General features: G+C 38.4%; 1 protein-coding gene across 1 annotated transcript in view; it reads right to left on the reverse strand.

Annotated features, from left to right (window-relative positions):
• Positions 1 to 636: 636 nt before the first annotated feature.
• The window catches only part of bms1 (BMS1 ribosome biogenesis factor), a 39203-nt gene continuing 12192 nt past the window's right edge, over positions 637 to 27647 (reverse strand). The window contains exons 5-23 of the mRNA XM_062975854.1: positions 26123 to 26311; positions 25431 to 25573; positions 22986 to 23107; positions 21951 to 22147; positions 20221 to 20360; positions 18507 to 19282; positions 18287 to 18388; positions 17128 to 17279; positions 15345 to 15426; positions 14456 to 14532; positions 13612 to 13797; positions 11878 to 12066; positions 10942 to 11122; positions 9659 to 9717; positions 7388 to 7510; positions 6034 to 6181; positions 3018 to 3193; positions 1823 to 1984; positions 637 to 1216 (exon numbers count right to left, since the gene is read on the reverse strand). Coding sequence (XP_062831924.1) covers positions 986 to 1216; positions 1823 to 1984; positions 3018 to 3193; positions 6034 to 6181; positions 7388 to 7510; positions 9659 to 9717; positions 10942 to 11122; positions 11878 to 12066; positions 13612 to 13797; positions 14456 to 14532; positions 15345 to 15426; positions 17128 to 17279; positions 18287 to 18388; positions 18507 to 19282; positions 20221 to 20360; positions 21951 to 22147; positions 22986 to 23107; positions 25431 to 25573; positions 26123 to 26311 — 3435 coding nt within the window. The 3' untranslated portion in view covers positions 637 to 985. The remainder of the gene's footprint in view (positions 1217 to 1822; positions 1985 to 3017; positions 3194 to 6033; positions 6182 to 7387; positions 7511 to 9658; positions 9718 to 10941; positions 11123 to 11877; positions 12067 to 13611; positions 13798 to 14455; positions 14533 to 15344; positions 15427 to 17127; positions 17280 to 18286; positions 18389 to 18506; positions 19283 to 20220; positions 20361 to 21950; positions 22148 to 22985; positions 23108 to 25430; positions 25574 to 26122; positions 26312 to 27647) is intronic.

Genomic DNA, 27647 nt, shown 5'->3' on the forward strand with positions numbered 1-27647 from the left:
TACCTGCTCTGTTGCTTTGCACAAAATTCATTCCCATGAGGAGCAAAAAGACAACATTTGCTTTTAGTTCCATTTCCTTCTGAAGACTGTTACCAGTAAACCTCTATAGATTTCAGTACGTTAATGATCAAAGGTCATATACAATTAGTTTTTTTTTCTTTTTATATGAGATAAACAATCAGGAACTTGGACTTTAGATCTCAGCTGTTAACTTGTCACTCCTCTTAGCTAAGGAAACCAGTACTAAGGATAGAATCGTATTTTGTAAGAACTAAAGGCCAGACTCTTTAATCTCTTCTACAACTAGCCGCTATTGCTGGGGACAAGAAAGTAACCGAATAACGACACAAAGAAACTGAGCTGGTTGAACTATATCAGAAGTAAGCTCTGTGGTCCTCTCTAATTATTATGGAGTACAATCAGCAATAAGAAGAGCACCCTCACACCATATTATATAAAGGAAGAATAAACTCAATTTAATCCAGGAAATATTCTTGAAGCTTTCAAGGGACTGAGTCATTCATATGTCAGCATTAAAGCCACATACACGCAACATATACAAATATATTTCTTGTTCAGTGCTGGCTAGTAAATTTGTTCCAACACTAAAGCATAAATAAATCCCATTTGACAATATAATGTAAAATACTTTAATGAATAATCAAACACTGTGCTGTGCCCAATGTTTGAACTTGAATTCCTCTCCGTATATTGTGGTGAACACTGCAAATAATAATGTACATCTCATATTTGTTTTGAAATGTCATCTTGGCTTCCCCCATGTAAGCCGGCCCGAGTCCCTTGGGGGAGATGGGGTGGGGTATAAGAATAAAGTTATTGTTATTATTATTATTCCTTCCATTTCGTCTAAGGCAAGTTCTATGGAGTTCAGAACTTCGTTGCAGTATTTTTGGTGGCAGGAACTTCTCAAGAAATACGTCACAAAATAAAGGTTTCCCATTTCTTGAGGACGGTAGGAAGACGCTCACTTCTCTTGTTCCGCATTCCCCTTCAGACTTGACTTTTGCCTCTTCCTATCCTTCTGTCCAATTATGCGAAACAGTTTCTTCTTTGCTTCCTTCTGCCTCTTAATCTTCTCCTCCTCCTCTTTCTGTTTCACTTTCAGGCGTTCATTAAGATCCTGTCGGTGTTTTAGCTTGGCTTTTTTCAACTTGTCATTGTGTACTGTACTCAATGCAGACAGAAGTGCTGCAATCTAAACAAAAAAAATGTTGTGTGAGAGTGATATACCTACAAAGTGATAAAACTGACAAATATAATAAAATGGTCAGGATCTAGGAATTAGGTACTTCAATGCAAGTTGAATCAATCTAAACTGTTATACATGGCTTCAACATATACCACTAGAATGGGGTATACAGAGAATGAAAAAAATAAATAATAATTTGGCCTACAATTTGCAGAATTCTCCAGCCAGAATGGCCAGGAGTTTAGGAGTTGGAATCCATAAAGCTATCTTTCCAATCTTGGTTTTATGTGATGCTTGCTATACCAACATTAGGACACAATTGAGATTATAAACACACAGAGAACAAAAAAAGTATTACTAAAGCACCAATTACTCAGTCTTTAATACCGAGACTAAAATATGTAGGTGTAACAGAAATGTACCAGTGTGTGATATAATCAACATTTCAGTGAATCACAATCCTTAAAATCATTTCAGTTCAACTGATGTTTAAAAGAAATATATAGTAAATGCTAAACTACAAGCTAACATGCAAAAATGCAATTGAATAGTGTCAGGAATGAACTCATAAGTGTTGTTTTAATAGGACATAGCATATAGAAAACACCTTACCTTCTTCTCATGAGGTTCCCTGATAATAGCTGGTCTCCACTTGTCCCTTGTAACTTTTCTTTTTCCTTCTTGCATCTTAGGTTTGCTCTTAAATGGCAAGGCCTTTTGAAGAGCTTTGGGGATATGCAGCTTATTGAAATGTTTCTTCTCCCGCACAATATGCTAGAAAAAAAGAATGGAAATTGAACAGCCATTTTTCTTTTGCTTTCCACACAAACACAGGCAGTCCCCAAACTACAAACAAGACAAGTTCTGTAAGTTTGTTCTTAAGTTGAATTTTTATGTAAGTGGGAACAGGTACATTGTGTGTGTGTGTGTGTGTGTTATATACACACACACACATGATACACACACACACATACACACACACGATCGAGATATATATATATATATATATATGCAAGCTTTAAATAGCACAGGGAAGGATAAACGCGCCTGTGGTGTTTGTTTGGTTGTCTATACCCCTGTTCAGAAGGTTTCACCTCACTTTCTATCCTGTGATAGTTGGGATTTTGAAAAAAATTGCTTTTTGTGGAAACAAGAATTGGTGATAAAGCTTCAGTGGAGATCCTTTTCCCCCCATGATAGCTCTTTTCCGAGTGAATTTTCCTTCCTAGGGGCACTTCCTGTTGTCTCACCCCCCATTGCATAAACTCATGCAAGGCTCTTTACCAGTTTAGTTAAAACACTCACTATTCAAATATGCAGCCAACTCTCAGAGTAAGTATGGAGGAAGATTATTATACATAATAGAGTAGGAGTGGATCACCTGTATCCTTCCAGGACTACAACCCTCATGAGCCCCAAACAACATGGTCAAATCCTTGGAATAATGTAATTTGTAGTTCAATATCATCTGCAGAGTCAAAGATTCCCCACTCCTGCAAAACCATTAGCATTGCTTGGCATTTGCATTTCCTTACTATGGAAAACAGGATATTAGAAAAAGTGGCTAGATAGAAGAGTGTGAAACAATTGTTTTCCAAACAATCTAGGTGGGCAATGTGGGTTGTTTTAAATATTATGTTACCTAAAAAATTCTTTATAAAATGAAATGTTCTATTAGCTACCACTTCACAACAAAATCAATGTTGACATTCCCTCTTTTGCTGATGTTGAGTGCTGCTGAGCTAAATATCAATGTTACACAACCTTAACACAAAAACAGGACTCGGATCCCCACAGACAAGCATACCTTATACAGGGAGTCCTTGCTTTGTTTCAGTCTGATGCCCTTCTCATGCCTTAACTGGCCTGTGGTCTTCATTCCTGACCAAGAGTCTTTTTCCCCCACAGGTTTTAGTAAAGAAGTCACTGGATTATAGAATGCTGGAGTGGATACAGGGTACCAGGTTCTCAGGAAGACAATATCTGAAAAGAGAAGGAAAAGTTAGACTGGAAATTTTTAAAGACTTTTTTTATTTGTAAAGTACATTTTTCTTATTTAAAAACACATAACAAAAATGTTTTTCGGGGACTAGAATGGATTAATAGCATTTGAATTAATTTCGATGGGGAGATTTGATTTGACATAAGAGCAAATTGAATTAAGAGCTTGGTCACAAAATGAATTAATCTCATAAGTCAAAATATCACTGTATTTTGTTATATGAATGGCTTTGAGCAGGTATTGACTAGAAAAAGCACACAGAAATACAAAAGGTAAAATTTAAGAGACTAAATAGCTTAATATGAGAACTACAATCCGTATGTGTGAATTTTGTGCCCTCTTAAAATCTTCCTTCTAGACTGTAACTACACTTGTACAGAATGAGTTGGTAGAATCCTGGAATGGCTTAGCTATAGAAATTAAAAAGCAAACAAAACCTTCATCTTGAAGTGGTAAAACTGAAATTTGAGGGATCCAGAATGAAATATCTGTTGCACCATTAAGTTTATGGTGTAACTTTGAGTCAGGTCCTCTCCCTCAGCCTGACCTACCTCCGTGAATTGATGTGAGGATAAGGTGGGGAACCAGGAGAGCTGCCTTGAAGTCAATGAATAAATGGTGGGTTATAAATGTAACAGATTAACAGGCCTAGCTCTCACAAAGTATATAATAAATTCATCAACACTACTGTAGCCTTATACATATGCTGCATATTTCAACTACCTCCGCAATTCGCTGCTGCCTAGAAAGAAATATATACTGAAATCACAACATGAATCCCTTTCTGTGTTGTGAATGCGCCTTCAGAGACTGTGAATGATAGTGGTGGGATCAGGAGAGGAAGGAAAAACCCTCACGAGGAGGGCTCGTTGGAGGATTTGTTTAGGAAAAGGGTCAGGGAGACTGATGGGGAGTCTTCTGAGGAGGATTCATGTGGGGATCCTGAGGTGGAAATGGATGCTGGGGAACAGGTGTTAACGGAGGAATTGGGCACGGACTGGGCATGGGCACCGGAGATGCTTGGGGACAAATCGGGGCCCATGGATACTGCTGATGCTGGGGAAGTTTGGGTGTCTTCAGAAGCAGATCCCACTTGGTCTGCTTGGAGGAGTGAGAGGGGGTCCACAGGTATGGGCATGGGCAGGAGGATTGGGACTCTGATGAGGAATTCGGAAAACCTGACCCAAGGGCATTGGCTGTGTGGAGTTCTGATTCAGATTAAGAAGTTGAGACACCTGCTCTTTGGGCGTGGGTAGTTTGGAAGCCCAGGGAGACCTGGATATATTGGGGTTGTTTGGCCATTATACCTTGCGTGTGGCAAGGTGGTGCTGGGCGCCATTGGGTTTCCTGTGTGTGTTACTGAAAACTGGACTGGGACTTTGCAACGGATGTAAATTTAATCTGGGTTATTCTGTAACGGAAGGCTGGAATTGTGTGGGTTTTCCTGGACTGCACTGTTATTACTATTTTGTATTAGCTGCTGTTCGCTCTCGTTGCTTTGGCTCTCTGTGCCATTTCGTATTGTGACCTTCTTGGATGACTTCAACCTCTCTGACCTTGGACCCTGGACTTGGAACTTGACTCGGCTTTGCTCTTCGCTCTCAATCCGTGGCTTGGCATCATTCTCTATTCCATGGCTGTCTGCTGTTGCTGACTACTACCTTCACTCCTGATACCGACGCTGTCTGCTTATCCTGACTTCGGACCGGCTTGACGACGTTCTCCCGCTCTGCTCCTTTAACTCCTGGCTTGGCGTTTGCTTCTGCAGCAGCTTGGCGCTGCTGGTTTATCCCAACTTCAGACCGGCTTGACAACGCTTTCCCGCTCTGCTCCTTTAACTCTTGGTTTGGTGTATGTTCCAGCAGCGGTTGCTGCGAACTCACCAGCATCTCGCTCTTTCGCTGGCTTTGCTGCTCTCAACTGGGAGTTCCCTAGCTCAATTTGGGCGTTTGTTTTGAACTCCTATTTGTACTTTTGAGTTTTGGGAAAGGTTTGTGGGCTTCAATACTACTTGCTTTAGTTCATGCCTCCGTTTTTCAGCCCATTGTGAACTTTTGGGTCAAGTTCTAGAACTTTAAGTTTAACCCGGATTATATCTCTGGCTAATCTGGATTATTTGCCAGTTCTTGTTTTTTGGAGTTTTACCTGCTTGTTCTACTTAATAACACTGAAAGTTAAGTGTTTTAAGTCTTTTTAGTTTGTTGAGCTATTTTTTGGACTGCTGCTTTAATAAACTGTATTTTGCTCTCTAATTGGCGTCTGACTTTTGACATTCTAACTTTTGGATAAAAACTAGCTATCATCCATGTTAGTCATCACTGATTTCCACAAGAGGACAGTTTACATCTCATCATCAGAGCTTTACAAACATTGACACACTTTTCAGACATGCATCATTCTGTGACACAGTAATTCATTTTTACTAGCAAACCAGAGGTTAAGCCAACTTTATATAAAAGATATGGACACATCCATAAATGGTAATAAAAATGTATGGAATCACAACATATCTCATAAAAACTTTTATTTTATACATGTATATTTAAAATATGATTTAAAAGTTAGTAACATACACTTTCAAGATATTTGTCATTTCTCATTACATCCGCGTGACACATCTACGCACTGCAGCTGACACACTAATGTGTCACGACACAAGAGTTTGGAAAGCTCTGCTCTATATGAACTACAGCTTCTCTCAGAAAACAGTGAGATATCAATCCAATTAATACTGTTCCAAGAGTACAAATCGGCCTGAAAGAAGTCACATGAATCAATAATCCATTAACTATGCTATGCACAAGCAGTAGATGCAACTTACCACTCATTAGCAGCTTATCTTCAAATGTCGCTCTGAATGCACCCTCTGGTGTCCGCACAGCCTTTTTAATCTGCCCTCGGATACCACTCACAGTACGAATTGCTGCTCCTTCAAACTTTGCCACTTCCAGTACAGAGTTAAACATCCCCTGTGTATTACACAACAAAAACAAAGGAACAATTAAGGAATTTTCATTTCTCATATATCTTCATAACCTATTTCTAAATTGGTTTATCAAAATACAGATAACGATCACCATGAAGTCTTCAAAAATTCCTAGCACTATAGATGCTGGTCAAGATCCAAGGAACAATCTTAGATTTGCAGAGTCATAGTCAGTCAAATTTTATCTGTTTCAGAGACATGTCTGTTTAAAGAAACATACACCCAAGACTTTCCTGTCTGAATAGAATTTGAATGCATTTGTGAATACTTGCTCATCAAACACTGGACAGCAGTGATGTGGCCAGCCATCCACTGCTTATATTTTATTTATTTATTTTCATTTACTGTATTTATATACCGCTTTTCTCATTCCTAGGGGACTCAAAGAGGTTTACAACATATTAATGGCAAAATTCAATGCCAAACATACAGTACATGTGAAAACCAAATCATAATATCAAACAATAACATAACTATAAGTTAAAATCACTATGTATAAGATTTTTCATTTATTTACATACACACACACTCCTAAAATTCATTGATAATAATGAATGGGTGTCAATACAATTAGTGAAAAGGTTTGGCAGTTTCAGTCAAACAAACAAAAAATACATAAAATAATCCAAGTCAATAGTGAATTATGGATTCACATTTTGGTTATACAAGTCAAGTCAACAACCAAACTGAAACTATCAATACTTTTTTTTGTTTTACTTTCCACAAACATATAATATTTTGTTTCACTTCTTGAACATGGGGTGCTGGAATAATTATCAGCTCACTTTGTTTTAATGTTCTATGGAATAATATACCTTACAATAGCTTTGTAAAGCAGGCCAAGATTATTATTCCCATACTAAGCATGGTTAAATTTATGGTTCTACAGAATTATAAACTTTGGTAGAGATTCCTTGACACATTAACCTAGGCATTCAAATATATGAACTTTTGCAAAATCCTCAGTACCAAACCCAGAAAATTTGAAGTTCAATGAGAAAGAACAGCAGCTAAATGCTGAATACTTTGAACAGATATGCTAATTTCAAAGCCTTTCACAAACATTGTGGCATATTGCCAATATCTCACTAAGAACTGTAACATCTAAGAAGTATTTCCCCCCAAAATGAAATAATCACACAGATTACAAACCATGCATCTACACAAACATTACTTCTCAAACACAAACCTTGATAAATGCTGTATTCTTGTAAATTTTGAATGGGAAGCCTGTTAACTTTAATTTCTTCACAACTTTAATAGATTTATCTAAGTCAAGCACAACTCCAGTGGCAGCTATTCGAAAATCAGACTGAAATACATAAAAGTACAAGTTTACTGTGTGAGCGTGTACATATATATATAAATATTATACAAACTATTTGAAACTATGCAAAATCTGAAAATCTTACATATAAAGTGTATCTTTTACTTTCAGCTGAGTCAGGCTAGGGTCAGGAGTTTACAAGTTTTGGCTTTGTGTGTACTTGGGCAGGGATTCATACTGTGCTTTAAAGAAACGGTTTTCAACCTGTGGGTCCACAGAAGTTGTTGTAATGCAACTCTTACAACCTCTTACTACTGGCCATATTGGTAAGGACATCAAGGAGCTAAAAAGTTGGATACCAGCTTTTTCTTTAGTCTATTGGTCCACTTATAAATTATACCCCAACCACAGTTTTCTGTGCAGAGTACAAAATGCTAAAATATAAATCACAACAGTAAAATAAAATGATGACTAAAGGCAGCAGACTATAATATCAAAATAAAATGGGTTGCAAAGAATGAAAAGACGTGAGAGCTGCCACATGCATAGTGGTGGAGATGTAAGAGCCACCGCGTCCTGAACCCATCTCTCCTTGGCTCTGAAGAACTGCCAAAGGAAGTGAACCATTCATGGCAGAGTTCCATTTTGCCTAAAAGAGGCTGCCATTATTTGACAATCCTCCCTGGATTCAGCCATACTGGGACGCTATCAGCCAGTCTCCAAAACCCTTTTCAGTAACAAGGTTCTACTGTGTGGTGGTCTCCTAGATTCAGGGGTCCTGAGTGAAATGGATAATCCAGATCAATTTCAATCTACCTTTAAACCTGACTATGGGTCAGAGACAGCTTTGGGTTCCTTTGCAGACAATTGAAATTAGAAAGGGGGAGTGTATCCCTAATGGATCTGCTGAGGAAGGATAAGGGGTAGGTTTTGGAAATGTGTGAGTGGGATTGGGAAGTGGGGTGGCTGTGAATTTTAAAAACCATTTTAAATGTATTTATTGTATTTTAGTCTGTTTTTACCACACAGTTACCATTTAATTGTTTTTTAACTTCTGTACTGTGCTTTTGAAACTTAAGTGTGGATTGTTAGCCTCCTCATATACCCACAGAGAAAAAGTGAAAAATTTACATATGTTTTAATTTTTATAATGTATTTTAATGATGTATTTTTATAGTTTTAATTGTGTGTACTGTTTTTGTTTTATTGTTGTGTTCTTGGCATTGAATGTTGCCAACTGTGTAAGCCGCCCTGAGTCCCCCCGGGTGAGAAGGGCGGGGTATAAATTCTGGAAATAAATAAATAAATAAATAAAGTTTATTATTATTATTATCCATTTTATGACACAGCAAACAAGATAGATATGCTGGATTTTGTATCACAAAATCACAAGTCGAACACTTCCCAAGCATTTAGGACTGTGTGATGATATTATTATTATTATTATTATTATTATTATTATTATTATTATTATTATTATTATTATTTCTCAGCAGCTTTCAGTACCATGGTATCCTGCTGGACTACCTCTCTGGGATGGGATTTGGGGTTCTAGATTTCTATTCTTATTGGAGGGGTGAAATCAGAAGGTGGTGCCAAGAGAAGCCGGTTTCGACACTTTGGTCAGTGGAATGTGATGTCTCTCAGGTCTGATTTTGTCCCTCATAATGATTAATGTTTATATCAAACAGAGTTTTAGGACTGTCATCGGTACACTGAGGACACCCAGTTGTATCTCTCCTTCTATACTCTAATTGATTGGATGAGGATAAACTGAAAATTGAAACTTTAATCTAGAAAAGACAAAAGTGATCTTGGTCAATTGCAAGGCAGATCTGGGAACAGGAATTCCACCTGTGGTCTATGTGATTACGCTCCCCTTGAAACCTCAAACTTACAAGGTACATGTATCCTTTGCCCTGGAATTGAATCTGCATGCGCAGGTTTTAGATGTAGTCAGGGGTGTAGCTGCTATGTTTTAGATAAACTGAAGTTTCCAGTCCTTTTTCAAAGACAACTTTTAGTATGCAGAAGTTGAGAATATTTTTCAGTGTTTTTACTGGTTGAACACTAAGAAACATAGTCAGAAATCCCTCCCCATTTCTTCTTCTCTGAATAAAGTGATGGGGGCCAGTATTTAAAATACCTGAAAGACATCAGGTTGAGGAAAACTGTCTACAGTAAAATACTTACTGTTGTACCACTCACTGACTGGATTGCCAAACATCCTGTTCCTTGTGGGGTAATAGGTCCTGCAAAAGAGCAAAAGGTTGGTTAAAGTCATCAGGATATAGCTTACAGTTTGTTGAAAAGAATGTAGAAAGTATAGCATTCTCCTTTTAAATCCAATATAAAGCATTTATCAAATAGTTGCATAAATAAGCATCAAAGGGGATATAATTCAAGGTGTAAAAATACACAATCTTCTTCAATGAGACTGTCAACATATTACAAGCTCAGGCAACTCTTTTCCTAAAATTAATGTTGGTCCTTGTTGTGAAATGGGGAGGGGGTGCCTTTATTTATTAATTTATTTATTTCCAACCTTTGTATCCCGCCTTTCTCACCTGAAGGGACTCAGGGTGGCTTACAACAAATGCAACAATTCAATGCCCACATAAAAACAATATCAAACAATACATAAAATCAATTAAGACTATTAAATACAATATAAAATTACAATATATAAATTTAAAACATTTGATCAGATCCGTTCGTCCAAAAAACCTCATGCTGTATCCATTATATAACTTAAAGGGAAGAGGAGATCTCATATGTATATAGTTTGCATGGCACCTCTTTTTAAAAATATGTGCCAGTACTGTATTTTTATTCAGTATCATAGAATTATCATGGGGGGGGGGGGGGGCAGTGCAGCAGCTCTGATTGTTATTGTCTTGCTCTAAACACTTACCAGCAAGCAATCTAACTTTCATCTTGAACACAAAAAATGTTTGTTGCATTGTAGCAGCCCGAAGATAACAAATCAATAATATAAACCAGCCTGTCAATAAATGCTTGGTGACAGAAGAATCTTGCCAGCTTTCAGATATTTCCCAGTCCTGGAATTTGTACCAAGACCTATACATTTTACATAGTACTCCCATGACTATTCAATGATGGGAATGAGGACCTCTTAATTTTCACATATTATCATCATCATCATCATCATCCTCATTTAATTACTTATTGATCGCCCTCCATCCAAGATGTTCTAGGCGATTTACAAGATAAAATTGTAAAGGATAAAAATATATACATACAAATATTGATAAAATTAACATAGATTAAAAGCTCTAGACTGGACTGGACTGGAACTTCCATAATCCTTCACTATAGGCTATGGCTGGAAGTTATGTAAGTTGAAATTCAAAATAACTGAGGAAAAGGGTTCTCCAGTCCTGCTTACGGATAATTTCACAAGAGATTCCTGATGCTTTTCTTGAAGCAATAAAATGGCAGGCATTTGCTCTTACCCCAAAAGATGGTCCCACAATGCATATGTTGTGGTGTATACTTAAGTAGTCTGTGACGGCCATTATGGTCTTCTATGTAATACATAGGGATGGTCTGAAATCGCCTCCAGCCTAATGAGAATATCAGGGGATCACGAGTCTTGAGTATTTTCTTATGCCAACGATGCTTCTTCAGGCGCATCTGAGGAAAACCAAGAATCCGTGTGTCTTTATCCCAGCAAAAGTAAACCTCACAATTAACAACAGTCAGTATAGCAATCCTTATACTTGCAGGATATAAATGTATCCATGAAATATTGGAGGTTAGCTAGCCACTGGCTCAAAATTAATAATGTAACTTGCAATATTACTATGAACCGCTAAACAGGAAATTGGAAATAGGTTGAGTCAAGCTAAAAGAAGAAGCAGGTAATGAATAAAATAATAATAATAATAATAATAATAATAATAATAATAATAATAAGTCTCAGGGATCAAAGAAATACAGAAAATGTTAAACAGTGTTCATCCCAAACAGATGCTCAAAGCGTTGCCCCCTCCCACAGCAGTAAGTGAAAAGAACAGCTCCCAATAGGTGTGAATCTATTTAAACCTGATTAGAATAAATCAATTGATTCAACTACTGAAGAATCAATCAATGCTTGAATAAATTCCACTAAATCAATGGATCTAGTTTAGTAGGTACTAGTAATGATATCCAGCCTACTGTTGTGCAAAATCTCACATAAGAATGAGCTAAGTATTTGAATGATACTTTAATAGGTATATTCCACCGAACGTTTGTACGGATCATATTTAGTCAAGGGAAGTCACATATAATTCATTTGAGGACTTCAAAATCAATTACACAGTAAGGACAGGGAATTTGCACATGTGGAAAAGTTATGCACAGGAAAACTTATGCCATATTTTTTACAAACAGCAAGGTCTACATACCTGAACATACCCCACATTTCCTTCCGTATTTCCCAAGCCCCCCAGGATAAGTGGATAATGTGGGTCAAAATTCAGGACCAGTTCACAAGGGACATTTTCAAGTTCTATCCGGATATACATCCCTGGCCGAAAGCCCTCATACTGAACTCTGGTTTCATCATCTTGATCTTCAAATTCAGCCCTATTAAGCTGGATGACAGAAATTGTTCAGACAGACAGACAAGAGGGGCGGGGGGTTAAGAACAAAGAGGTGAACCAATTGTCCCCCAGTCATGTTGCAGAGATCAAGGTAATGGCAAGAATAATGGGACTCCTCTCCCTTTTGCCAATGATCCTGGACATATGTCATATTAAAAGAAGTTCATTCGACATGCCAACAGAGCTTAGCGCCTAGATAATTTTTGCAGCATCTGGCCAAGCAGTAATTCCATATTCATAGTCAAGCAAACACAACATAGTAGAAGAACTGCTAACAAGAAGCTTCAGATTTCCTTCAACTTTTTGATTTAATGGTGGGAGGACAAGCCTTATACTCATTGGATCTCTCTTCAACATGCACAAAGTATTTATTTATTTATTTGCAGTATTTATATTCCGCCCTTCTCACCCCGAAAGGGATTCAGGGCGGATTACAATGAACATATGTCAGAACCCAGTCTTCAGGGCCTGTATTATGGCACCAGAAATCCGGGTTGCTGACATTCCAAACTGATAAGACACCTGTTACGCCTGACCCTGAAAGGAAACAGCTACAGAATTTGGTGGGGGGGGGAGGGGTTCGCGGGGGTTTTATCTGGTGGGAATTGTGTCTTTGAATAAGGGGGAGGGTATATAAGGGAGCGCGAACCGACGCCTGGCACTCTTGGCTTTTTACATGTCAATGTTTCCTGTAGTAAAAGTTTCCAGTGATCACAGAACGAGTCTCGTGTCTTCATTTGGGAGCAGTTATAGTGAGCTGACATCATTTGATATATGGCAAACATTCAACGCCATCAGACAAACAACATACAGTATAGACACACAGAGACAATTTTAACATTTCCAGCTTCATGAGGTTATGTTAGATTCCGGCCACAGGGGGAGCTGTTGCTCTATCATCCACGAGTGACACCGAGTGCTGTATTTCCTCATTCCTTTCCACGTGCTGCTGGCAGTTTTATGGTGTTGTAAATTAGTTAAATTAGCCTCTCGCATAAAGCATATCTAAATTTCCTAATTGACAGATGCAACTGTCTTTCGGGCTTCTTAGGTAAACAGCAAGCCGGGCTATTTAATGGTCGGGGGCTTAACCCGACCCAAGCTTCGAACTCATGACCTCTCGGTCAGTAGTGATTTTTGCAGCTGGTTACTAGCCAGCTGTGCTACAGTACGTAAAATCCAAGAAAGAAACCCAACATTGTGTCTTTACTGCTGCATCACCACAATGTCACTTTGGTTTTCTTTGGTTTTCACTATCACCTACCCAGATTTTTCCCCAGCAAAGTCCCACCATTATTTATCCTCCACAAGCATTTCAAAATGTTGTGAAAATAATGTACACTTGCTTTATGTTTCTCCTAAGACATATTAAATCACAAGAAGGAAAAGTTCACATTCTTCTCTCAAAGAGATTTCAAACCACGATATAATGGCTGTTGAGGATGAGACACAGTAGTTAGCCTTTAATAAAAAAGGAAGAAAAATGATATTCAAACTAGAGATTCAATAGTACTCTATCAAATTTGATGTTTATACCTGAGCCTGTTTCTGCATCTCCCCTTTCAGATCATCGAAGTAGGTGGCATCCCCATCATCATATTCAGCATCAAACATTGCTTTCAGTTTACGTTTCTTATCCATGCGCTTTTTCTTTTCCTCTTCTTCCTCAACAGTTTGGGCATCGTCTTTGGCATTGTCTTCTTTTTCTTCTGCATTTTCTTCCTGAGGGAAGGAGAAGAGTTTTCTTATCTCTGACTTTCTGTCTAAAATGGTTCAAGTACTTAGTAGTTAATGTAAGAACATACCCTGAAAGTGAGGATTTTATAAGTTAAGAAATGACAAACTATGGTTTGTGTGATGGTTCTGCATGGTGTTGGTGAAATTTCTGTAATGTCTTTATCCAATGAAAGGCAGTTCCCCCAAAAGGGGATAGGCATAGACAGAAATGAAGTTGTATGTTTAGAAACAGAGAATGAATTGAAGGTACAGTAGAGTCTCACTTATCCAAGCTAAACGGGCCAGTAGAAGCTTGGATAAGCGAATATCTTGGATAATAAGGATTAAGGAAAACCCTATTAAACATCAAATTAGGTTATGCACCAAAACATCATGTTATACAACAAATTTGACAGAAAAAGTAGTTCAATACGCAGTAATGTTATGTTGTAATTACTGTATTTATGACTTTAACACCAAAATATCACAATATATTGAAAACATTGACAACAAAAATGGCTTGGATTATCCAGAGGCTTGGATAAGCGAGACTCTACTGTATTGAAAAAAAGCACATATAAATTACATCATATTCCATACGTGCATCTTTAAATCTTTGTCAAAAGATCAAGCCCTGACAATCATATGTGTATTTTCCACAGACCTCATCTCCTTGATTTGCTGGTTTTCCTTTGTGTATCGTTCCAGTTTCAAGATCTTCAAAATCACCATATAACTCTTCTGTAAAAAGTAGAAAAAGGAACATCATCAATATTTTTCAACTTAAGCCTTCCTTATAAAGTCATCTGATATATCACCACAAAAGCTCTGAATCATGCATGCTTATTAGTGCATTCTCTTTTGAGCCTTAACGCCGATCTTCCCTATGTGTCTCTATTTTGGATCTCTTCATAAGGAAGGAAACCCTATTAGAAAGCAGTATGTTTAGGCTAAGAGTGGGTTATGGTATTATAAAAATTAGAAACAACACCATTAAAAATTGTCTATTGCCCATTACTGAACAGAGGTTACATGAAACCTTTTCCCCAAACATCTCTAAATCCCCATCCCTCATAAAAACAAGGAGAGGAATACATTGTCACTCAAATCTGCCAGCAAAAGAATCAGTTACCCAAGAACCTATACCTTCTTAACTAGAAACAAGTTTTATCAAAACTCTTTTCCTACCTACTGCTTCTCTCCCAAAAAGGCAGCCTTGAACAAATCACCCCTATCACTCCCGCAACTGTTTCTAAATGAAGAATGGATCTCTTCCTTTTTTCTTAACTTATATTTCCATGAGCCTTTACTTCATTTATGATATACTCAAAGCAATTTCAGGATTTTCAATCTTCTTTTATACATCCTAAAACACTGTTTCTCCTTTCTACATAAAATTCATTGGCTGTTTCCAGCTCACTGTATTTCTGTTCTTTTCTTCAAAGCAGCTTTGCAGCTAAATAAAGACTCAGTTACAATATTACAAAACAAGAACTTTAACTGCAGCTATCAGAGCAAACCAGCAAACCAGCAACAAAAAATGTATAATTTACCATCTTCTTTCAGTAGTTTTGCTGCATCTTTATCAGCTTCCCAATTTCCAGTCACAAAACAGTCTCTGATACTGTTCATAACCTGCCAAAGGATAGAGTATCAACTTTTTAGATAAAAAGAAAAAAAGAGAGTGGTGGGGGGCACCTCTAAAACAAATTGAATTATATTTTAAAGTATAAAATGCATATTTTATATATAAACATACATATTAATATATTATATTGTGTGTGAACCTATACATACATTATGCATGGTGTAGATTCATACTAGAGGTGGCAAGTTACAAAAATCTCAGCTGACCCACACTACACATCCCAACTACAGTAGAGCCTCACTATCCAACCTTCACTCATCCAACATTCTGTATTATCCAACACAGTCTGCCTCCCGCCTGGATCCACAGCTGTTTCTCTAGACATCAACATGCAGCTGGATGACACGCCCAACAACACAAGTGCAGCCACGCTCCCAAACAAGTGGCAGACTTGTTGTAAAACATGATGTTTTGGTGCTTAATTTGTAAAATCATAATGTAATTTGATGTTTAATGGGCTTTTCCTTAACCCCTCCTAATTATCCAACATTTTCGCTTATCCAATGTTCTGCGGGCCCATTTATATTGGATAAGCGAGACTCTCCTGTACTTCCAAAATCATGTGCTGCAGCCAATTTATAACTTTTTGAAAGAAGCAAAAACAAAAATTTAGCTGCAGCTTATTTTTTTTCCAATGACGAAGGGTTTACAGGTTTGGTAAGATTGGCTTAGCTCAACACCTAAGTGAGGGCTTTATTAACGTATCATCTCGTGCCTCAATGTGGTATTGTCTTCTTTTCTCAATGTGGTATTGGCTTAGAAATGGAGATGAGCATTACCCCTACGAGTTGGAAGGGGAAGCCTTAACCTTTATCTGTTTCATTGTTTCTAGGCATTGAATGTCTGTGTTTGTGTTTGTGTATGCTGGAATCCGCCCTGAATCCCCTTAGGGGGATAGGGCAAAATACAAATAAATATTATTATTATTATTATTATTATTATTATTATTTCTTTACAAAAAGGCAATCTTTGTCTGAAATGCCTCCAACCTACCTGAGTATAGTTCATTACAACTGCTCTTCTCTTACAATATGCCCAATCACCTGCACTTTTTCCTTGATAAGCATCACCAGGTATAAAGTGGGAAGGCTAATTTAACTAATTTACGACTCCATAAAAATCATCCAGCCGCCGTTGGAATGAGGAAGTGCCAGCGCAGTGGATGATGAAGCAGCTGCTCCCCCTGTGGCCAGAATCGAACATCCCCTCAGGAGATTAAATTGCTTCTGCGTCTGTCTCTGTCTTTGTTCTATGTGTATGGCACTGAATGTTTGCCTTATATGTATACAATGTGATCCGCCCTGAGTCCCCTTCAAGGTGAGAAGGGTGGAATATAAATACTGTAAATAAATAAATAAATATCCCCTCTAATTCTGATGTACCATCCGTTACTTCTCTTCCCTTTCCAAACCCCAACCATGACTCTCCACCAGCAAATTCAATAATTCCTGGAGATCAGAAATTAATACATTTGTTGTCTGTAACCATCCCTCTGTTCCCAGCCTTCACTGCTTCCAGGAACGTCACAGTTTGACGTTTGAATAGCAATCCCAGAGCACTTACATCCTGGAACAGCTTGATGTAAATATCCCTTTATTTATTTGCTTAAACTCAGTTGGCTCACAAGAGGACTACCCCTATAGTTCATCATTCTAGGAGCACAGTAAACAATATTTTTAGTGAAGCACCTCATCTAAGTCCCAATCTTGTGGAGCTTCAACATGAAATTTGGAGCAGTCGAGGGCATCTGCTTTTCGCTTTGATTCTGTGTTGGGGCGGCTAACATGGAACAATCCTCCAAGTTCTTCATTTTCTTCTTCCTTCCCCTCATCTTCAGCCACTGAATAAGAATAAGATATTTTGGTTCATATAAAGTTTTATGTGCTTAAGTTTTTTCTGAGACAGTTACACATTGCTGTCTGTTATCCCAAGCCTTATGCAATGCTTTTGACATGAAATAAATAAATCCCATGCCTGAAACACCTAAAGCTATAATAGGTGTATGCGGAGCCCCGGTGGCAAAGTGTGTTAAAGCACTGAGCTGCTGAACTACCAGACCGAAAGGTCCCAGGTTCAAATCCCGGGAGTGGAGTGAGCACCCGCTGTTAGCTCCAGTTCCTGCCAACCTAGCAGTTCGAAAACATGCCAGTGTGAGTAGATCAATAGGTACTACTCCGGCAGGAAGGTAACGGTGCTCCATGCAGTCATGACCTTGGAGGTGTCTACGGACAATGCTGGCTCTTTGGCTTAGAAATGGAGATGAGCACCAACTCCCAGAATCAGACATGACTGGACTTAACGTTAGGGGAAACCTTTACCTTTACCTTACTATGCATAAGAAACCATGATCCACAAAATCATCCACAAAACTAGTACTAGAGCTGAAAAGATTATCCAGCCATCATGGCCATCACACAAGAGAGTCTAGGAGCTGCAGTCCCAAAAGTAACTTTTCCAAGTCTTGTATAAGAGGCTAGAAAGGGTGCCTTTCAGGAGACAAGCCTATTTTGTATGTAGTAGCCATCAGCATTTTTAACTGTGACAATAAGAATCCATGGGATCAGTCAGAGCAACTTTCCTATGCTGTAAACAAATTGTTCTCTTTTCTTTCAAGTTGTCCATATACGAACTAGCATTTAAATGGACAGGTGGATGGCCATCTATCGGGAGTGCTTTGAATGTGATTTCCCTGCTTCTTGGCAAGGGGTTGAACAGAATAGCATTCTGACTAGCAAAAGCATTAGTAGTAAGCTCAGAATTTTGCCTGCTCTTTTTCTCTCTTCTTTCCCAGACCATCCTGTTAGCTCATTTGTCTTCTCTGGCAAATATAAAGAAGAGTACTTTTACCTGTGCCATAAACAAGTTTACGGAGATTGGGAGTTGTCTGTTGCTGCCTCAGAAAAGCTTCAGCAGCCTTTCGAGTAAGGTCTTCTTTCCATTTAAGGGCGCCTGGAAGAAGAAAATATTTTTTTCCTTATCTGTATTAGAATTATTAAATAATTAAGGAAAGCAGGCAACTACATGTAAATACAGTATCAGACATACAAATGAAGACATGGGTATGTACCATCTGTGTCTGCAGAAAGGTCAAGTGCTTCTTTGTATTCCTCATCCTCTTTCAAGAGCTCTTCAACATCATCATTATAATTTACAGCCCCAGATTCAAGTCCTTCAGCACTTTCAGTTTGGAAGTCACCACTATCAGATTCCTCGTTGTCAGAATCGCCCATTGATTCTTCTTCCTCTTCCAAGGAAGAATCTTCCGATTCAGATGCTGATGCTTCTTCAGTAGTCTCATTTCCAGAATCAGTAGTAGAAGCTACTGTTTTACCAAGGGTTTTATTATTTTTTAATTCTCTGTCTTTTTTGTTGCAACGCATTGGTTTATTAAGTAAATATGTATTTCTGGATGCAGTTTCAAAATCCATCATCTCCTCTTTGACACATTCTGGTTCTCTTCCATCTGTTTCTCCTCTCTCACCAGCAAGGCCCTCCTCCTTTCCTCCTTCCTCTTCACTTGAACTCATCTCAAGATTGTCATCACTATCAGCAAAGGCTGGCAATTCTGTTAGAGTTGCTTCTTTGGTTTCTTCTTTAAGATGTCTGGCAGATGACAAAATCAAATGTTGATCTGACAAATCTTCATCATTATGTTCTCCTCCCTCATTGTCATTGTCTCCGTCACTCCCATCTTCATTCTCATCCTCATCCTCAGACATTTCTTCATCGTCCTCATCACTCCCCTCATCCTCATTTTTTTCATCTTTGAACATAGCTCTCCTCCGCACCCTCCCAGAATGTGGGTCAAGTTTTTTTTCTTCTTCAGGCATTGGAAAAATCCTTCTAAAATAAGCAGAAACAAGCAGAAACAAACGACAAGTCAGGTTTCACAAACTATTCATTAATGAAGATGTTAAAAGTTTACTTCACTGGAGTGACATTACATAAGTAGCTTTTTAATCTATCTACAGGTTTAGAAAAATAAACCAGTCCTACCACTGAAATAATGAAGATTGTATATGTGAACTAATGTATTACCTTTCAGTCAAATCCACTCCAAAACCCTCTTTATACTTTACAGACTTTATTGTTGTTATGTGCCTTCGAGTCAAGCATGGCAATTCTATTTTTTTTCATGTCAGGAGCAACTTGAGAAATTGCAAGCCGCTTCTGTGAAAGAATTGACTGTCTGCAAGGGCGCTGCCCAGGGAATGCATGGATGCTTGATGTTTTACTATCCTTGTGGGAGGCTTCTCTCATGCCCCTGCATGGGGAGCTGGAGCTGACAGAGGGAGCTCACCCACTCTCCCCAGATTCAAACCTCTGACCTTTCGGTCAGCAGTCCTGCCAGCACAAAGGTTTAACCCACTGCACCACGGGCGCTCCTGGCAATTCTATAATAAGATAGCCTTGGCACAATTTTTTTCAGGAAGGACTGCCTTCTTTTGAGGCTGAGAGACTTGCCCAAGATCACCCCATTGCTTTCCACAGCTTAATGGGTATTCAAACCCTGGATTCCCAGGGTCCTTGTCAACCCACTAAATATTGTTGGCTTTCTAATATGAGGGGTGTGTGCCCCTATTAAAGATAATACTGGAATTTTCAAAGTTCTGATGTTCTGGTGTTGCCCCACAGAACTGCAGTTCTGACATGGTTGCACCCAGCTGCTTTAAGACTGCATTTTCTGGAAGGATTAAATATTTTTAAAAATAGTAAGTTGAAATGCTTCTGCCTGTAATCAAGAAATATTGCCTTCAATTGATCAGGAGCCTGTAACTTACTCTTGGTTTTCAATATCTCCAGCCTCTAATGGTGTGGAATCCATAAAGAGAGATACTTTGCTTGAGGCCATTTTGGCATCAATGGTTGAGTGGGTAGAAATGAGGCTCTGGACTAATTCATGATTCGGTTTTACATCATCCTGAAAATACAAAATTGTTTCAAAAACTATTTTCTAATGATCTGATTAACAGTAATTTAATTACATTACCCTAGATACAAAAAAGCTGGGTGGAAGGAAAGAGGTTATTTGTCCTTCAGACAATTTTTTAAAATGCATTTGAATGTTTTTTAAAAAATTGCAGTCCTTTTCAAACTATGATTGATTCCACTTACAATTATAAATAGTAAAAGCGTAAAATGTAATGTACTGCTTCTAATTATGATATTCCCAGGTTTTTTTAAAGCATGGAGCGCAAAACCACCTCAATAGGACAATGTTCTGCCTTGTTTTTCCTGAGAGAGTGATTAGAGAAGTATTACACTCCACACAGAGAAAGATTAATCTTCAGAACGTACTCTAGCTAAGTACTACACAAAAAGGGTGGTCTATGGACCTGTGCTGGTTCCACAGCAATCTGTGCGAGTTCCTGAAGAACTTCCAGAATCACAGAATAATAGAGTTGGAAGAGACGACAAGGGCCATCCAGTCCAATCCCCTTCCAGGTAGGAAAAGCACAATCAAAGCACCCCTGACAGATGGCCATCCAACCTCTGTTTAAAAGCCTCCAAGGAAGGAGCTTCCACCACATTCTAAGGCAGAGAATTCAACTGCTGAACAGCTCTTCTCACAGTCAGGAAGTTCTTCCTAATGTTCAGGTGGAATCTCCTTTCCTATAATTTGAACCCACTGTTCCGAGTCCTAGTTTCCAGGGCATCAGAAAATAAGCCTGCTTCCTCTTCCCTATAACCTTTCAAATATTTATACATGGCAATCATGTCTCCTCTCAACCTTCTCTTCTGCAAGTTAAACATGCCCAGCTCTTTAAGCTGCTCCTCATGGGCCATGTGTTTCAGACCTCTAAAACAACTATAGGGTGCCTGGCATTTTGGGAGGAAAAATGCCGGTCAGACAGTTTGAGAAACAGTTTCAGGTCACTCCTTTTAACACTTGACAAGCTAAAACCATTTCCACCATTCCAGTTTATCCAAAGAATATTCCTTCTGTCAATCTATTTGTTTCATAAAGATCAAGTAGACAGAACATATTGTAAAGAACAAAAATAACTTTCTGGCCTTGCATCGCACATTTTAGTGCAAATATTAAGACACAAATAGTGTTCAATTCAGCAAGTATTGCAGAATGTCATGCCACAGTCCACTTCAAAAAGGGTCATGACATGCAGCTGTTAATAAAATGCTGTAGTATATAAAAAGCCACATGTTAAATTCATAAAATATATAGTGGTTTATTTGGATGATTTTAAAGTGATTTCACTGTGGAATTTAGCTCGACTGGGACACACATCCAGAGAGTCTTCGTATTTGAAAATCTTCTTTCTAGGCAATGGCTTTGCCCCAGTATAATCAAAGGCTTGCTGATGAGTATAGCTTCATTCATTCTCGGTGCAAAATATTATAGAATATGGGAGACTTTCTCCAAAACAATTAGTTACATGCAAAAAGAACCCCTGACTAAAATAGTTTAAACCCCAAGAGTGGTTAGAACTGATTTCTTTAAGAATACTGGATTACCAGATAATGAATTAAGTCAAAAGTCTAAAATCTTTACCTCCTCCACTTGATGAGCATGACTTCCTCCAAGGTCAATATAGATGGCATCTTTGTCATATACTAAGCCTCCAACGCCTGACAGAGGGGCATAGATCAGTTTTTCCTTCTCATTTAAGGAACGTTTCTTTTGGTGCTCAGGAAGCGCACAAGGATCTGGCAAAAAACTGACGTCACTTATACTGAAATCCCCTACACCTGATAAGAAAAATATGCAAGTGAAAAATTGCTATTAAAAGTAACCATTTATGTATCAAAATTACTACAGCAGTAATTTCACACCAGTGAAGCATGATATTGACTAGATTTTCTGGCCTTATCCAAGCCTGATGATCAAAACTACATTTGAATGTCAGATTGCATATACTGTACTGAAAAGGCTTCTGGGAGTGCAATTTGCCAGTTGGGAAAGAAAACATTATTTTGAGATACAAAGTTATAGTGGGTTAAAAGGGCTCTTCTTGATTTAAATGAACATAATTAATTAGATATCAATAGACTTTTGAGGATGACTAAAACTACTCTGTACAGTGTCCCCTCACTTTTCGCAGGGGTTAGGTTCCAGGCCTGCCCGCGAAAAGTGGAAAACCGCGAAATAGCGGCACTATATTTATTTCAATAAATATAGCCTCCCTCCCTCTTTTCCTCTTTAAACATACTGTTCTGTTTTCCTTGTTGTTCCTGGGACAATGAGGTGCAGGCAGGGCCTACTGGCGGTGCCTGCAGGCGGCTGAGGAGGAAGCGTGGTCCGGGTCACATGACTCAAACTGGGCCCCTTTGTGCCTGCAAAGGGAGGGCGGGCCAGACGGAAAAATCCGCGATACAGCGAATCCGCAGAAACCAAACCGCAGATTAGCGAAGGAACACTGTACTTCTTACAGTAGGCTGGTGTTGTTAGGACCTGGCCCATGGAGATTTTTTTTTTGTTTTCTCCTATTGTTTTTCTTCACTTTCTGGGCTACATGGCCATACAGCCTAGAATGTCTTTTGAGAATAATAAAACACAGTAAAATATGATAAAATTATTATATCCAACCTGGCATGTGTATTTGGCTTCTGTTTTTCAAGTGGGCTCCTCTCAAGTAGCCATAAAGTGAAATCTTTCTGTCACATTTTGGATTAACTCTGATATTTTCTGGGTTTGTCAGATCTTCCATTCTATGGGATAGAAGAATATAATTTAGTGCTGAACTTCTTAGTTTTTCAGAAAGAACAAAGTAGGAAAAATTTGGCATCCTATAATCTAATACCACAGATAACCCTCACTTCCAATAGCTCCTAATTTACAATAGTGTCTTATCTACAGCATGAATCTAAATTTTGGCACATGAAATGTAATTTTAAGCACAGTGATTCTCAACCTGGGGTCCCCAGATGTTTTTGGCCTTCAACTCCCAGAAAACCTAAACTGGCTGGGATTTGTGGGAGTTGTAGGCCAAAAACATCTGGGGATTCCACGGTTTTAGGCACTGGGGCAACAGATGGCAAGAGATAGATAATTACCAGGGAAGTTATCTTCCACATTATTTTTCTGCATATTAAAACAAAGAAATCACAGTAAACTCTCTCCTGCAGCATTGGATTTGATGCTCTTTCAGATTTTACAAAGAGATGGGGAATTATGTCATTTTTATCTTATTTTATCTCATATTACAAAAGATCTGATATACTATGGTACCCTCTGTTTCACTGTGTTTTCCATTTCTCGGCCCTCCTCTTAAACATTTAAATAATTGTAATTAAAACATCAATGATGGAAACTAATCATCTAATCATTGGTTTGGCCTTTATAGGTTATTACCTATAAAGCTCTAAACAATTCGGGACCTGCCTATCTTCGTGACCGCATCGTCCCTTATGAACCTACGTGATCTCTGAGATCTTCCGGGGAGGCTCTCCTCTTGGGGACGAGAGAGAAGGCCTTCTCAACCGTGGCCCCCCGGCTCTGGAACTCCCTCCCTAGGGAGATTAGGTTGGCGCCCTCCCTACCATCCTGAACTAAAAGCTTGGATGTTTAGGTTGGCTTTTGGAGAGACAGCCATTGGATGACCAGCCTCACTATAATTCTATTCTGAATTCTACTAGGTCCCTCTTATTTGGGTATTTTAATCTAATGATTCTATTTTTATATTTATATTGCTGCTACAGTCCCCCAACCTATGAATTTGACTGAATTGTATTGGTGGTTGTTTGATACTATTACTGTTGTATTAACTTTTATTTTAACTTTTGATTTTATTACCACATTGTGTTTTAACCTATGCATATTGTGTTAATGTATGTGTGTTGTTCTTTTGTAACATTGTAAGCCGCCCCGAGTCCCCGCAGGGAGATGGTGGCGGGGTGTAAATAAAGTTTTATTATTATTATTATTATTGACATTAGTATGACTTTAAACTATGGCCAAATATGAGAATCCTGTAGCCCTTCACATGTTAGACTTCAGCTTCTAGGCTTCCTCACCACTGGATGCTGATTAAAAATTATGAGGGTTGCCATTCAACAACATCTGGAGAATAACATGATTCCCACTACTTATTCAAACTCATTATATCAAGCAGGTTATGTTCAGATCTTTCTCCATAGTAGCATGTGAGCTGTTAACACCATGTAACACGATTTTTGTTCCTGGGTTATAAATGTCATTTCCTAATTGGTTCTATTATAAAAACATATAAAAGATTTATTAAGCTGGAAAAACTTTGTTTTTGAGGTACATCCTGCAGTTCATTTTGCTATAGGGTTGTTGTATGTCTTTCGGGCTGTGTGGCCATGTTCCAGAAGCATTCTCTCCTGACGTTTCGCCCACATCTATGGCAGGCATCCTCAGAGGTTGTGAGGATACCTCACAACCTCTGAGGATGCCTGCCATAGATGTGGGCGAAACGTCAGGAGAGAATGCTTCTGGAACATGGCCACACAGCCCGAAAGACATACAACAACCCTGTGATTCTGGCCATGAAAGCCTTCGACAACACATTTTGCTATAGTTTTTCAATGAATATCTCAGAGTCTCAACCAATTCAACACAGTTTGTGGCAGCCACAAAGCCAAAGTTTCTGAAGTATAACAACTACTTTCAAAGTAAGTACCGCACAGTTAAACAGGAAATAACACTCAAACCAGGAACAGAAAATTTTAAAAATTGTGTTACACAGTGTAATTTATGCAGCTCAACCTTTTATCATCTGTAGGGTTACTTTTACAGCTCTTGAGATAATAGCTATTGGCAGTTAAAATTCACATCTTCCCAGCTTACAGGCAATATAGTTCTTTAGACAGCTCACATACATGCAAAAACTTTATGCAACACAACATTTAGGCTGACCCAGAGATCTGAAATTTCTGCACTAGTTACTTGGCCAACATGATTCATTTTTAAAGTCTCAAAACAAACTTGGCTGCCTCTATAATGATAAAAAAATCCAAAGCAATTTCACATTGGATGCACACAATCAGAAATATTGCAAATAGAAATTACCTGTCTGCTAAAACATATGGATGAGATGTCTGCCATGTAAGGGGACGAAATTTCATAACTGAGATAAAGCGTCCCAGATTGTGGATTTCCTGTTTTTGATACTCTCCATGTACCATTCCAGAGAGATAGAATAATTTGGCACCCTAAATTCACAAATAAAAAAAATCTCAATACCATTGCAGAAATGCATTGCTCAGTTGTTTTTCCAGCAAAGCTGGGATTTTCAAAGCTGGTCATGTGTATGCTTTAATTTTATGCCAGAATAATAGTAGCACAAATTATGATATTGCATATGGAACTGAGTTTCCCTGAAAAGTACAGGGAGAAGAACAGATCACAAAAGCATTGCTACCAAAACCCAGCATCCCCATGTCAAGTCCTGATTCTCAACTGTCATATTTAGCAATACAGCCACATCGCATATTTATTTTGTCACCTGCTACGAGAAGGCAGCATGAAGCAGCATAATGCTTATAACATAAAAAGTCATGCTTCCTCCAGTTCCTTGGCTTGTTGTGGAATACAACCTATCTCAAGAAAATTTTAATTTACCTAAAGGAATTAATCTCTATTAGCATTGTGATCTATAATTCTAAAGGCAACTCCAAAGCTCATTCAAATAATGTGGGACGTTGTTCTTCTCCTTCTCTTTTGATTCCATTTGCATATACAATACTCCTGTAATATCATACCTGATACACTTCAGTCCAGAATCTGTGCTTTAGTCTCTTTTTCGTCTTCTTAAGTTGCTTGTTATTTTTAAAGGTATCCAAGTGTGTAAGAATGCCCATTATTTTGGGAAAGCCATGTACCTGGCAAATGTTCAGAAATTCAAATGTTTCCATTTCAAATCCAAAACTAGCATCAATCAGCATCAAAACCTGAGAGAGAAATGGCAAAAAAAATCAACCAAAAAACAAATGGCCTGTAACAAATTCTCAGTGTAAGGAACTAATTCCCAACTGGGTTTTCAGAAAGTAGGATTTTGCAGAAAATTATGAAGGGAAAAATTATATAATTATTTAAATAAAAGGAAACAAGTAAATCAAATAAAAATATAACCAATAGCCCTTTCTTTCTTTTCAAATAAAACATATAGTCAGTTCTCCACATTCACACATTTCAGTTCCTTTTTCCTGCACTTATTATAATCCCCTCTCCAATCATTTCTTTAATAAGTTTACAACTCCTTGCATGACCTGCAGTTTTCAAAAGCTTATAACCCATGAAATGCATGCAATGAAGCAATTTGCTGTGTTACACAAAGCAAGTCCAATTAAGTTAATAAGACTTCCTTCTGAGTAATTGTTTGAGACCACACAACATAGCTCTTATGGACAGAGACCAACACTACAATGTGAACTGCAATCACACACATCTAGGTATTAGCATACTTTTTTCCCAATGCAGTTTACAGCAAGAAAACGGACAGTGGCGGGACAGCTACAGCAATTCTTAGATGAGATTGCGGGCTTAGACCCCTTTCAATCAGGCTTTGTTCAGGTCATGGGACAGAGACTGTCTTGGTAGCTATTACTGACGAAATTCGTCGTCAGCTAGACCAAGGCGGATCAGCGCTATTGGTACTCTTGGACCTTACAGCTGCATTCGACACCGTGGACCATGACTTGCTGATCCATCGATTGGCTATGTCTGGTGTACGAGGTTTAGCTCTTAAATGGTTCAATTTGTTTCTTCGGGACTGGAGACAGAGGGTGGAGTGTCATGGAGCCAGATCCCAGGGCTGAATTTCCAAGCCCTGAATCTGACTTCATAACATAAAACAACCCTGCAAGCACCTGGCGGGAGAAGATAAAATGAGCCTGGGAACTCAGAGTTGAAAGTATAAACAATTATAATTGCTGTAGTGTGTGGGAATAGAAATCATGGTAGAAATGTAATCCAGAAGGTGGGGCTTGATGATGATATTTGCGTGTGATATTACGTTGCATCAGAAGTGATAAAATTAGATGTATGTAAACATTAGGTCATTCTCGACTTTTCCAAAGTCATGTATTCTTCAATAAAGATTGAATTTGAGAGCAGCTATCTTTGATCTGCGTTCAGACTGATCCTTTGAAGTGAGCCTGACATTAAAGTCGAGAAACCATTTCTCACCCTCCTGCGGAATTCGCAGTGAAGTGATAATGAGTGAAGAAGGAGATCAAAGCCCAAATGGGGCAGAGAGGCCTTTGCAAGGGGCCCGGCCGAGGAGAG

The sequence above is a fragment of the Anolis carolinensis genome, chromosome 3 (assembly GCF_035594765.1).
Source record: "Anolis carolinensis isolate JA03-04 chromosome 3, rAnoCar3.1.pri, whole genome shotgun sequence".
Taxonomy (NCBI): domain Eukaryota; kingdom Metazoa; phylum Chordata; class Lepidosauria; order Squamata; family Dactyloidae; genus Anolis; species Anolis carolinensis.